At 60.7% G+C, this 13,960-nt stretch overlaps 1 protein-coding gene across 1 annotated transcript; it reads left to right on the top strand.

The window, feature by feature from the left end:
• Window positions 1–1,070: 1,070 nt before the first annotated feature.
• On the top strand, window positions 1,071–13,514 carry VOLCADRAFT_95778 (uncharacterized protein; the record flags this gene model as incomplete). Its single annotated transcript, XM_002954826.1, has 18 exons — window positions 1,071–1,097; window positions 1,519–1,608; window positions 2,023–3,113; window positions 3,537–3,966; window positions 4,446–4,552; window positions 5,602–5,723; window positions 6,015–6,253; window positions 7,113–7,568; window positions 7,935–8,009; window positions 8,370–8,532; window positions 8,859–9,105; window positions 9,400–9,418; window positions 9,581–9,961; window positions 10,250–10,425; window positions 10,465–10,861; window positions 11,207–11,703; window positions 11,884–12,715; window positions 12,930–13,514. 18 exons carry the CDS (start codon window positions 1,071–1,073, stop codon window positions 13,512–13,514), a joined length of 5,934 nt encoding a protein of 1,977 aa, XP_002954872.1.
• Between the last annotated feature and the right edge of the window lie 446 nt (window positions 13,515–13,960).

Raw genomic sequence — 13,960 nt, forward strand, 5'->3', positions numbered from 1 at the left:
GCCATCGGTACCTAAGTCCTTGTTTGCTGTCAGAAAAGTGGGGTCTTTAGGGTTACAGGTTTTTCCCGTACGGCCTCTCACATTTTGTATCAGCCTGCTCAGCGTTCAGTTGTTGCCGTTTTTACAAACGTTACAGGTAGTTCTACAATGTGGCTTCGAAATGCCACTAGGAGAGCTCCTGAGGCGAAGGAGTCCTACGATGACGTCCCTTCCGCAAAGAAAGGCGTTCGTGCACGTCCGACATGCCGGTATGCATCCATATCAAAGGCTTCTGCAGCGCATGCGCGGATGCGCGTCTTGATGTTGTTTACCTCGCCCATTGCCGAACAGAGAATTGCGAGACACTCTGGTTAATGCCGTTCATGAGGCCTTTCTCCCTCTAGCCCTCCTGAAGACTCAGGGCTATAGCAGGTGAGGGCAGTGCCCATTTGGGGCTCCTATCCGACGCACAACCCACTTCGTATAGCTCCGCTGATGCATCAATAGAACACTTGCCTATCGTGGCGAAATTGCTTGTAGGTACCTAACAGAGAAGGTGGCGGGGTACACTTTGGGTTGGCAGGTCTTCCGCGCTGCTGCGGAGGCAAACTACCTGCTCTACCACGGATGGCAAGTCGACACGCTAGTCGTCCAAGCCTTCTTGGCGTGCTCCCTCGCGTCCCTGCTTCTGAGCTTGCTGCGGCGGCAGCTCTGGCTGCGTTGGCGAGAACAAATTTGCATTAGCATGAACTGGTGGGTTGCGGATCAAACCCCCGACACCATGCTCGCTTGAGTAAAGAGAGGACGTGGACTTGATGCATGGACTAAATCCGTCCATGCATATTTCTGTCCATCCATCCTTGATGCATCCCAAGCCCACGCGTGGTTTCTGCGGCAACCCGCGCACGCAACGTCTTAGATCTGGCCGCCACACGAAGCCCTTCCTTACGAACTCCTTAGCACGACCCTTCCGCTTTAGCCCATGCTCTCCATTAAACCCCAGGCTCTAATTCTGCCAATTTCCTCCCACTTGCCTTTCAAACGGCGATCTGGGTCACGATCCGGTTTGTGGACCTTATTACGACCTTAGCATGTACGGCGTCCTTACTTTTCTCAAGGTGAGGCTGAAGCAATCGCCGCTGCCGCTGGATGGGGCCACCAACGGTTAATTGCTGCTTATCCAGCAGCGACTAAGAACCAGCCAGCAACCTGGTTTCGGGGCTTTATTGTTGCTAGTAAAGGAAGCCCGGCGAGGGCGGGCGCTTCCTGGATCCGGGACATGAAGGCCAAATACCCTCGCTGGCCTGCCGTTATCATTCCAAGATCCAGCGATTTGTTGAGCTCAGAGCTGCGGATTTTTTGAAGTTAAGAAGTTAATCTCAAATAACCCATCCCAGGATGGGTCAAGCGCGGGATGCTGACCTCAGCTGCAGCTAGTCGCCTTAGTATTGAGGCTGGGCCTCACGCGCTATCCCGCGTCCAGGCTATAAATGACCTCGCTGGATGAGGATTATGACGCGTGGATCGGTCCGCTCGCAGGTCTTTCATATGGTACCTCGCTTGCCCAACGAAAGCCACTACTTGTTCAAGCACTGCTTGCTGTCCATGGCAGACGCGTTCTTTTGCCAGGTAAGACGGCGTTTTACGAGAGCGAATCGTTGGAGTAATATTTAATTGTGCAGCCACCGCGTTTTGGGTGTTATTCACCCTTCCACGTGGTCGCGAAACACAAACAGACGCACGCGTAGGGGTCCGTTCTAGAGGGCATGAGGGCAGTTCGGGAACTGGCAATCTGGTAACTCCTTATTGAGGGCCTTTTTGCCAGTCTATTGGCTCACCTGTATACACCTTCAACTCACTCTGGCTTTACGCAGTCCCTGCCGCGTTTTCTCGTCCGTAATCATGCACATAGTTTACGCATCAATGTGTCCGAGGCAACAATAAGAATTCTAGCATGCTCCTGGCATTGCTTGCTATCGGAGCATTTAAGCCGTTCCTTTGGCTGCCCCGGGCCCCGGGCCCCACAACCACTCTGGTCCGCAGGTGCCAGTGCACAAGATTTACCTTGCCCAGGTCATAGACGCTGCCCTACGTTCCATTGTGTGGCGCCTCTACGACGTGCTGCCGGGGGCTCCCATGCCGGTGGTAACCCTCGTGTCGCTGACGTGGCAGGCCTGGATCGTGGTGTTCAGTTCCATGCTACAGGCACGTCATGTCACCACGTATCGGCGGCTGATACAGGCACCGCAGCGGCTGCAGCAGTCGCAGGAAATATCGGCGGCTGCGGCTGCAGGAGGCAGTGATGCAAAGGCGGAGATGACGCCGAGCAGAGCCTCGAGCGGCAGCTTGGTTTCGCCAGCGGCACCAACCAGCAGTGGCGTATCTGCCGCGTTAGCCAGCGTTAGTGAACGGCAGCCGCATGCTCAGCAGCAATGGCAGCAGCCAATGCCGCAGGGGCAGCAGCAGCACCAGCAGCACCCCTCGGCATCGGCGCCGCTACTGTGCAGCCCGCCCGTGGAGCACCTCCCGCCGGGACACCTCTCCGGCTCCACCACCGTGACCAGCACCACCACCGCCACCAATACGGTATCAGACCTAAGCCCGGACACCAGCCCGCCTTTTGGCGTGGTGTTCCTCCCACAGAACTGCGACCAAATGCTGGTGTCTCGCTGCAGCAGCACTAGCACACGCACGCGCTCGGGTCTCAGCTCCGCCACGAGCATCCCATATCGTGTCATAGCGGCCAGCAGCGGCATCGCAATTGACCCTGACGCCGTCGCTGATGCAGAAACGACGCCAGTGGCCTGGCCCGAGGAGGAGGAGGAGGAGCTGCAATTGCTTAGTCGGACGGAGGGGATAGGGCCTGTCTATGGTGGCGGCAGAGGCAGCAACGGAATCGGTGGCGGCGGTATGCGATATGGGGACTACACGACGGCGGGGAGGGGCGCAGGAAGGGGGAGGGCGGTAGTGCCAGCAGGAGAAAAGGTGGGAAGGGAGGAAGTGATGGAGGAGGAGGAGGACGACGGCGATGACTACCGGGCGCCTATACCCATGCTGTCCACTGTGGAAATTTTGGAGGGGTCTTCGGGACAGCTAGCGCCGCTGGAGGATGAGGCGAGGCTAGGAACTGGCTGGTGAGAGAGGCACGAGGGGGGGAAAGCGACCCGCATGGAGCCGTTCAGTTACTGGGTGACCATTAAGGCGTGTTTCAGATTCCAACCTGTTCCAAATGTCCGTGGGCCCATTATGTCTGTGCTTTACTACAGCTGGGCTTCCATCATGTTACCCAAGACGCCGCATCATTAACGTCCCGCCTGGGGCCGGTCCCGAAAGAGTCCATCTTTCTTCGCTGCACCGGACGATGGACGATGTTGATTCTTATGTTTCTTGCATGAGATTTCCCACCCACACCCACACCCACCCACCCACCCACGCAGTAGCATTATACGATGCTCACTGAATGTCCGCTGCGCATCTCCGCATTACAGCACCCATCCATCCATCCCTGCCTGCACTGTCCCTACTCCTCCCTGTCCCTTTCCAATCCAATAAAGCAGTACTGGAGAGTCGGTAAGGGAAGCCACTGTCGCCATCGCCCCTGCTAGCTCTACGACTACCGCCAATGCTACCGTCACGTACCGTCGACCTCGCCGCGTGGCCTCCGTCGGCGGCCTCGTGGCATCCACCCCCGCCGCCGCCGCTGCTCCTTTCGCCAATTTATCGTTGGAGGCCAGAGTCACGGACGTCAAGTCACCGGGCACAATGGCGGCGGCCGCGGCCGCGTCGTCGTCGCCGCAGCTGCAGCCGCAGCCGCCGCGGCCCGCAGCGGAGGCCCTGTCGTCAGTTGAGTTGACGGCGTTGATTCCTCGCGGACTGGGACAACGCGCTGGCAGTTGTCGATCGCGTCAGTCCGAGGCGGCGCTGCGGCGGCTGATGCGCGGGCCGTCCAGCTATGTGCTGCTGTCCAAGCAGCGGGAACGGGACCAGGTGAGACGGGTGCACAGCGGCAGACGGGGCGCGTCGTGGGGAGGCAGGAGGATACGAGCGAACCCAGACATTACGTGGCACAAAAAGGGGAGGAGGCGGGGGTCGAGATAGCCGCACCTCATTTTCCCTTTGTGACCCGCACTTTACCTTATGTGGCCTTTGCAAGCCTGCCCTTCGGTGGCCGTTCGTTCCCGACAATACATTCTCAGGTTTCGCACGGGCTGGTTTTTGACCTTACGGGACGGGATGGGAACGTATGCCATTAGCACGCTCGGGGCCGTTTGTAGTACGCGCGGGGCTTTTTTGCCCGTTCGGCGTCCCTCTACCTGTACCCGCCTCTCACTCAACTCTTTCCCTCCTTTGCCTGTGGGATGGAACCGGCCTCCGTGACGACTCGCTCCGTGACCTTTACCCTTTTACCCTCACACACACACACGGCTGGCCTGGCCTGGTCTGCTGCCTCCGCTGCTGCTCCACAGAACGTCCGCCCCACCTCAACCAGCGTGCAGCTCGTGGTGACTAACGCGGAGCCGCACCAGCTGGGACCTCAGTGGCGGAACAAGCTGGCGACGGCCATGGCTGAGAGGTGAAACGGCCGGGACGGACGCGGAAAAGACCGGAAACGAAACCGCCGGGGAAAAGGGCGGCGCGGGAAGGGCGGAAAGGACTGGAAAGGACGGAAAAGACCGGAAAGGAAACCGCCGGGGAAAGGGACGGCGCGGGAAGGGCGGAAAGGACTGGAAAGGCGGAAAAGACCGGAAAGGAAACCGCCGGGGAAAGGGGCGGCGCGGGAAGGGCGGAAAGGACTGGAAAGGCGGAAAAGACCGGAAAGGAAACCGCCGGGGAAAGGGGCGGCGCGGGAAGGGCGGAAAGGACTGGAAAGGACGGAAAAGACCGGAAAGGAAACCGCCGGGGAAAGGGGCGGCGCGGGAAGGGCGGAAAGGACTGGAAAGGACGGAAAAGACCGGAAAGGAAACCGCCGGGGAAAGGGGCGGCGCGGGAAGGGCGGAAAGGACTGGAAAGGACGGAAAAGATCGGAAAGGAAACCGCCGGGGAAAGGGGCGGCGCGGGAAGGGGTTTCCAGGAAGGAAGGGCAGCTTGAGGGAGTATACATGGGGGGCGGGAAAAGGGAGTACATGGGGGGCCATGGGGTATGAGGACCCGACCAGAGGCGAAAACGAAGGCGGGGTTGAAGTAAAGGCAGGCAGGCAGCGGAACGGTGGGGAGGTGTGAGAGACCGCGTCTTGGGTCCCGTCGGGACGTCCGTTCGTCCGTTTGTACCGGCGTGCTTTGTACCTTGTGCTGTTGGGAGCATTCAGCATTGCATTGTTGTACCACTTTGTGCGTAGCTAAGGTGAGAAAGGGAACTGGATGACCTCCATGCGTGTGAAGCAGTGACGCGTATCCCAATACCCAAATGCGATTTCGCTCCTCACTCACTCACATTCCTCTGGACGTCGTCCGGCTGAGTCCGGGTCGACAGTATTTCCCGTTTTCGCCGTCTCCTATCCCCTCCCATTCGGTGTTATCTCTTTTATTTTTTCATTTATGGTTCCGCCCTACTCCTCACCACTGCTGCCCCCTTACCGCCCGCCCGACACTAACCTTCACAGCCATCCGCCTGCCGCCTCGCAGCGTCCCCGGCTGGCACCTCGCCAACGTGTCAGTCCGCCAGGGCTCCCTCATCGTCCACTTGGATCTGGTCTACCAACCAGTGGCGGCGGGCGGGCGGGCGGGCGGGCGACCCTCCATGGGGGGTGGAGGAGGAGGAACAGCGCCTTCCTTTGCGCATGTCGCCGCAGCCGCTGCTCCTGCTGCAGCCTCTGGTGGTGCATGTACAGACGTGGCTGCATCCGCACACCGCGGCTGCGGCGGAGGCGGCTGCAACATCGGGTCCCCAGCGTTTGCGCCAGCGGCAGTAGCAGAGGCGGCGACAGCTGCGGCGGAAGCGGTGGCGGCGGTGCCTGCCCTAACGCCGACGCAGGTTCTTGAGCGTTTCTTTCTGGCTATGGGTCCCTCTGGCATCTTGGACACGCTTTCGCTGCCAGATCTCCCGCCCGCTAGCGCTAATGATTTTATCTCCGTACAACACGGTGGCAGGATGTTAAAATTCAGCTATAATGCCCCACCGTGGTCCACCACCGGCGAGATCGAGTCCGGCGCGGAGTCGGTCAGACCCGTGGTGTCGGAATCTGGAAGAAGCCGCAGCGGCAGCGGCGTGAGGCTGCGACGGCGGCATGGCGGCGGCCAGGCCGCGACGGCGCCGGCTGCTGCTGCGGCGGCGGCGGTGAGCTCACAAGGCCAGAATCACCATCGCTGTAACCGCGGTGATGCTGCTACAGCCGAGGCCGAAATCGAAGCCGAAGCTGTGACCGCGACACAACCGTCACCGGGAGCGTTTGGGGCTTTCGGAGCCTTTATCAGGAGACGGACGACGAGGAGGAGGAGCTACAGGGTGGTTATGAGAGAAGCGGCGGCCAGGAGCGATTTGGGCGTGGGCGGTGGCGGCAGCAGATTTCCCAGGGTGGGTGGGGCCATAGGGGCCGGAGAGGGAGGGTGAGGAGGATGGAGGATGTAAGACGTATCGTATTCCAGGCCGAGCATGCTGGTCAAGATGAAAACGATTGCCAGCGTATGTATGTACGTATGTTTGTATGTATGTATGTTTGTATGTTTGTATGTATGCATGTATGTATGTATGTTTGTTTCTTTGAATGCATGTTTGGACGTGTATGGCTGGATGTATGTCGGAATGCGCTCCGAAACCACCACATGAAACACTTCACATGTAGATGGGCTGTGATGGTCCTTTATGTTTCGTCTCCTGCTTTAAAATGCGCATGGGCATGTTCTTAAACAGGGAAGGTACATGGGTTCGTGTTCCTGCGTTTCTGAGCCCCTCGCCGCCCCACGCCACGATGCGGCGCACACATAACCCCCCTCTGTGCCAGCAACCCAGCTGCCCGCGTTATCCATTCCTCGTCCTATGTTTTCATACCGCGATCGGCAAAACGTCTTCTACAACAAAACCCTGCATCAATCCGTTGTCCGCCCCTTTCCTCGCTCCTCTTCTCCACCTCCGCCTCCGCCTCTGGGTCTACCGGTTCTACCGGCCTCATCTTCGCCGTCTGCCGCACTACGCAAAGGTCGCCGCTGTCGCGACCATCCTCTTCAACGCTTCCCGCCGCAACGCCGCCGCCTTGTACGACGCCGTACTGCTGGCGCTGAGCCCGCCACCGCTGCTTGCCACCCGCGACTACGTCGCCTTCCTTCACGCGCGCGTTGGCCTCCTCCACATCGCCTACGCCAATCTGATGGCCGTAACTATGCTCATCTTTTATGCGTGGCACCGAGGCAAGGGCCTGAGGCTGACCAATATCTTGTGTTTTATGGCTCCGGAGTTGCTGACGGTGGCGGGTGGCGCCGTGGCGAGCGGCAGCAGTGGCGGCGGATGGGCGGCCGTACGGACGCCGCTAGTGCACGTGGGCGTGGCGCTGCGCGGCATCCTGACGCTCGGGACGTCTGTGGGCGTCATGCCGCTGGTGTCGCAGGTGCATGCGGGGATGGCACCACGGGGACGGCAAGTGCAGTTGTCCACCGGGGTGAGTGTATGCACGTGTTTTGAAGTCCGTGTATGTTTTGGAGGGTGCGTGCGTGGCTTGTGATGGTGAGATGTGCACGTGCGTAATATTGTATGTCTGTGTGTGTTTTGGAAGTGAGTGTGTGCGCTCACGCGTGTATTGGGGTGACTGTGGGGTTGTCGGCGACTCTCTCGGCTCGTCCGGTAGTTGTGTTTGGGCGCTCGCCCAACAACTGAACCCGCGTCCGCGCCCGCCTCCCCCGTTCCCACGCATGCAAGCAAACCCCATTTCTCCGCAACCATTTCCTTTGGACGTCGGCAGTTGTATTCCTTTTGACGACTTATCACCCCACCCACCCACCCACCCACCCACCCCGCGGGTCCTCAGGCGGATGACTGTGCGGGTATGCGCTGGATTATGAAGATGATGCTCATCTCCACGCTGCAAGTCCTGTGCATGCAGGTGGGCTTGGCTGAGGGGGTATGGGCGGACATGGGTAGTCAAATGAAGCGGGGAAGGAGGGTGGATGCATGGGTGGGGTGGGTGGGTAGGTAGGTAGGTACCTTGGGGCGGAGGGCTGTCCAGCCACATCGCCAAGTGCCCTGGGAGCATCCACAGCTCCAGACCGGCTCCGTAACATTCCTGTACTCATGCGCCTAACTCACCGAACCTCAACATCACCGCACCGCAAGTTTATTGTTCCAGCCGTTGTTGGTCCGTGGTATAACGATATTTAGAACTCAGAGAAGTCCGTTTCATCTCATCCTTTAGAACCTCCCTTTTCACTCTCCTTTTTCAAACCCCCCGTGCGTGCGTCTCCAGACGCCCGTACGGCTTGCCTTTGCTGTGCGGCTTCTTCCCCTGGCGGGCGCCATCACGTCACACCTGCTGCTGTGTCACCCGGAGAGCCCCTACCTGGACGGTCTGGCGCTGCACCTGGGCTGGGAGGCGGCGCTGTTCCTGCTGGCGGCGTCCATGCAGGCGTGTGTGTGTGGGGGGGGAAATGGGACCCATAAAACCCTAAACCCTTCCTCAATCCTCGTTCATGTGCTTCATGGCTCCTTGAGCACCACCGGCAGCTGGTTTATCTGCATCCACGCTTTTGGTCTGTGTGTTTTTTCAGTTCCACTTTGCTTACACTTCATGGGTGACTGGGGCGTCGCCAGTTGTGATGTTTCTGTTTTCCGCATTTTTCCGTTTGCGTTACCCTTCAGGCTTGTCACGTGGATGCCTACCGCCGCCACCGCCTCTCCTCCGCGGGCGGCAGCACTACTCCCTTGACACATCCCTCAATACCGCCGTCACCCACAGCCTCCTGTTTCTCCTTCATGAACTCAAGCTCCGTCAGCACCAAGGCCGCTGCAGCGGCAGCCGCAGCCTCCACCTCCATCGGCTGCGACGGCGGCAGTAGCTCCAAGTCCCGTTCGTCAGGCGGCGGCCGCGTCGCCGCCGCCGCCGCTGCCGCGGCGGCAGTGATGGCGAGCGGCAGCAACGCCTCCACCATTACCGGCTTCTTGACCGCCGCGGCCGGCGACAAGAGCTCGGCGATGCCGATATCGTACGTTTATGGTGACGGGGCCGCCACCGCCGCGGTTGCTGCTGGGGATTTTCACTCAAATATGGAGCTCCCGTGGCCGGCTATCGCACAGTGGGAGGATGTGCGCGATAAGGCAGCGACTGCTGGTGGCAGCGGTGAAGCATACGGCGGCAGTGGCGGCGTTCTTGACGGCGATGGTGACGGCGGCGGCAGCAGCGGAGCCGACCCGTGGGATATCGCCTTAGACGGATGCGTACTGGCCATCGCACCGCGCCGTACGTCTGTACTGCACCTGACGTTTACGTGCACTGCCAGGGTGGTTGAGGAGCTCCAGGTGAGAACCGGTAGTCACAGCAACAGCAGGAACTCCGCGTGTCGTATCACAATACGTGCTCTCACGAAATCGCACAGTGAAGTGCCCGCCACTATGAAACGCCCAGTCCAAGCCCGTTTCGCCACGTCCTCTTCTTGTGTGTCCGGCGCGGCTTGCATTCAGGTCGTACTGCGCCACATCTCCCCCGCCTCCATGGCAAGCGGCGTGCACGCCGCCAGCCCCGCAACCGTCATTACCCGGACCCTGGCAGCTCCCGCCGCCGCCCACGTACAGCGGCCCCCTGGAGCACCGTTGCAATTCGACGCCGAGCTCACGATGGTTGCGGCAACCCAGGACGCCCCGGGCGTCGTACACGTGGAGCTTTGGCGTAGACACCGGCGGCTGGCGGCGCGGCCGGTGCTGCTGACGGCGGTGGCGCCGCCGCCACCGCCGCTGCAGGTAAAGGAGGCGGCTCTGACGGCGGCGTCGACGGCTGCGGCGGGTCAGGGTGCTGATCTGCCCCATTGGTTACAGGATGTGGTGTCCTACCTGGGAACAGTCAACGTGAGTGTGCTCGCCACGATAGCAGCTTTCCCCCATACAACAGCTAACGGACAGTTGCGAATTGTGACTGACTGACTGTCTGGTTGTCTGTCTGTCTGGTTGTATGTCTGGTTCCTGGCTGGCCAGTTCATGGGTCAATAAGAACTGTCCAAGCCACCTAAATCATTGTGGCTGGCCTTTCTCGCCCACCTCGCAAGTTTGCATACCTAACGTCGCTTATGTCTTGTCCACACCGATATCAACTTTGTTGTTCAGCCGCTGCGCCTACTACCTCCCCCGTCGTTGCAGTCTGAAGGTCATGCCTCTGCTGCCGACCAGTTTGTGGAAGAGCTCGGTGGCTGGCTCGCACAGCTGGCGGCCTTTCAGCGGGGACTCACGGCCACACCGGATGGATCCGGAACCCTTTGCGCCGGCGCCGCCGCGGCGCAGCGCATCACCCGAGTGCTGCGAGTGCACAACGCCAGGTGGGTGCCACCGTGCGCTGCACCCCAGCCGGAATCCAGGCCAGCGCCGAGGCCGGCGCCGGCCACCGCAGGCGACGGCAGCCGCGGCGGCGGGGCCCAGCCGCCGCAGCCGCGCCAGGGTCCTGGCGGCAGTGGCGGGACGGCTGCGGCACCGGAGGAGAAGGAGGAGGTTGGGGCCTCAGGATTATCACCTCCGGTACCCCGCCCGCCACCTGACCCTGCATCGGCTACCATTCGGCAGTTGCTGCTGTGCCAGGGCCAGGGGTTACTGGCGGTGGCAGTCGAGGCGGGCTGTGTGGCGCTAGCGGAGCACCTGTTGGGGTTGCTGCTGGGGCCGCTGGGGGCGGAAACAGCGGCGGCGTTGGAGTCGGCGGTCACACCGGTGACGGGGCTGCCGCTGTTGCACGCGGCGGTCAAGAGCGGCTGCACTGAGATGGTGCGGGGTTGGGGTCGGGTGGGGTGGGCAAGCGTATGTTAAGACTAGCGAGAAATGCAGAAGGACTGATAGGCAAGGGGAAACGGATGCAGGGACTGATCCACCAATCTGTGCCAAATGCACAACGGTTGTCTTGGAGCTGATCCTTGTTGTCTTGTTGTCTGATCCTTGTTGTCTTGTTGTCTATGTTGTCTTGGAGCTCATCCTTATATACGACGAAAGAGGCGAGGGTCGGTGTTATCTGTCCTCGCAGGAGCAAGATTAGGTGAGGTAACGAACTCCCCCACTAACCTCCCTCTCTCTTTTCTCTCTCCCTCTCTCTCTCTCTGGTCTTTGGGGACGCAGGTGGACGTGGTGGTAGGCTGGCAGACCCGTGCTGGCGTTGATGAGATATGGGCCAGGGAGGCTGTCGTACGCGCCGTGAGTCTGGAGCCGCGCGTCCAGGGCTGTGGCTTACGACGAGGTGCCTCCACGACCACACATCTCACCAGCCCGAGCTTCGTGGCGGCCGTCGGTGGCTTCGCTGTGGCCGGATCAACTGCAGCGGCGACGGTGATGGCGACGGCGGCACCGCCGCCGCCGCTGCAGCCGCAGCCGCCACTCTCTGAACCGGATGCAACGGTCACAGCTGCGGCGATGGTGGCAGAGCCGCAGCCGTCACCGTCGCCGCCAGAGCGACAGCACCAGCTCCTGTTCATGACTGCGTGCGACAGCGACGTTGACGATGCAGCCGCGGTGGCCGAGAGCGGACGAGAGCCCGATAAGTTGACGTCGGTGCCGTTGGGGTTGCAACATTTGCCGAAGGGCCGGCTATCCGACGGCAGCGATGTCAGCTTGACGGGGTAAGAGGGGAGGGCTGGATAGCTTCCCCGAAAATCCTGCGTCCCGCTTATAAGTGGGCATGCATGGACTGTGGTGTTCAGCTTCCGCCGCCTCTGCATTCCTGCCATACGCTATGATTCCCTACCCGTCTGTTGTTACCTGTCTAACTCCCTGCCTACCTCCCTGCCTGCCTGTCACAGGTCTTTCCTGCTAGAAACAATCCGGCAGTCCCCACCCCACAGTGTGGCAGCACCGTCAGTGCCATCGCTAACACGACCGCCACAGCAGCAGCCAGATGCAGCTGGGCGGCAGCAGCCAGCGCCGGCAGTTCCGATTCCGCGCTCATCAAATCGCACGGCATCGCACCCGGCGGACGAGGGGGCCATGGCGGTGGTTGCCGCCCGCTCCACCTTTACGGCTGTCGCCGCCGCCACTATCGCCGCCGCATACACGTCGACAGGTGTCTCCGTGGCTGCGGCCGTTGCCGCCGCGGACCTGGCGCCGCCGCCGGGCCAGAAGCCGGCCGTCGGGCTGTCCGCGCCTTTCAAGGTGGTGTGCCTTCGCCCCGAAACCACTGATGCGTCAAGTGCCGTACAGGTGCTTCCGCGCAATGCCCGCGACGCCAAGGAACCGGTGGCGACGGCGGCGGCCGACGGGTTCATGCACCAACCGCTTTATGATGCACGGGTTACGAACGCTCTCCATTACGGTGGCGGCAGCGAAATTTCCGCCGCGTTCCCGACGCAGAACCGCATGGCCTTGTTCGCGGCGGGGCCGGCGGCGGCACCGTTCGTATCGACCGCTGTGGCGGATCTGGAGAAGGGCCGGCTAATGTGCTCGAGCGCAGCGGCAGTCGGTAGCGGTGGTGGTAATGGTGGCGGGGGTGGAGGCACGGAAGCCGAGAGGGCTTCATTCGAGTCTCAGTGGACGCTTGTGGATGGCGGCGTGCTGCTGCTGACGCCTTTGCATGTCGCCTTGGCGCTTGATGACGAGGGCCGGGTTGCAACCCACATATTGGCCAAGTATCCAGAGGTGAAGGGGTGTGCAGTCTGCCGCGTGGCACTGCGAATGAAGATCGTTCTTAGGAAGCCGACCCACGGGACGTTTCTCTGCCTGCTGGTATCTGCGCATCCCATTTGAACCAGCTGCCGCTTAGAAACCTCGGGCCCAAGTTCATTGTTTTTCATTTATATTGTTGCGAGTCGCAAGTTCCGCTTACTGAGAAGGCCTGCTCCCGCCTCCGCAGGCGCATGATATATATAGCGCCAACCAAGCGCAATGGCTTGCCACCGGGGCCGACAACGTAGGAGGCAATTCGGCCCTGGACTCAAGCGCCATGGCGAGCCCATTTGACGCGAGGCCACTCCTGCCCGTCGGCATCCCGTTCCGGCGCGGCAGCAGCGCCGCCAACGCCACGGCGACCAGTGCGGTCATAGCGATGCAGTCCCACGCTGCCCACGCACGCCACCGGATCAGCGGTTTTGGAGGCTGTGGCGGCTCCTCGGCGGCCGTAACGGCGGCGCCCGGCGGCGAGCGTACAACGCCCCGTGGCTGGCTGCCGATGAGCGGACGTGCGCGGAACGGCCATGAGGAGGGTGCGAACGGCTATGGGGGTGGCGGCCCCGACGGTGGCGGTCTTCCGTCGCCACCGCTGGGATTTCTGGGTGCGATTCAGGATGTGGAGCGTGAAGATGAGGCTGTCCAGTCGCTGTCACTCGCAAAGGTCGCATTCTTGGAAGGGCTGCGAAAGACAGTACCCGGCGGTAATCTGCTGGAGAAGGGGTCTGACGACGGCAACGGCAACGGTGGCGATGTTACACTAAAACCATAACTGAGCAGCGTTATGTGTAGAGGCGCAACAGATTTGTGCAGCTGTAGTCGGGAATGTTATTTTCTCTGTATGTGGAAGGTGTCGCCCTCTGCTGGGGATGAATGAGATAATACGTGATACAGCGAGTTGGATGACAGGAGATGAGAGCCGGTGGAGCTCGTGGTTCCTCTTGGCTTGGGACCTGGTATGGTCACTACTTCCTGCCGCGGTCTCACAGCTGCGGTTGATTGGCCCGCGATGGCTAGCCAGGGTGATAATTTCCTTGGGGGAAACAGGCTGGCCGTGTCGATATTAATAAAGGTCTTCCGTTTTTTTCCCGTCATAACTTATGCATTCGTTGATTGTGAAGTTGTTAGCATTGCTGATTTTTTTATTGCGAGTAGGCGTAACCACCCGCCTTTCCAAGTCGGCAGCGGGTTCTTGTTAGGGCGCTGTCTTAGTTCCGG

The sequence above is a fragment of the Volvox carteri genome, assembly GCF_000143455.1.
Source record: "Volvox carteri f. nagariensis unplaced genomic scaffold VOLCAscaffold_46, whole genome shotgun sequence".
NCBI lineage: Eukaryota > Viridiplantae > Chlorophyta > Chlorophyceae > Chlamydomonadales > Volvocaceae > Volvox > Volvox carteri.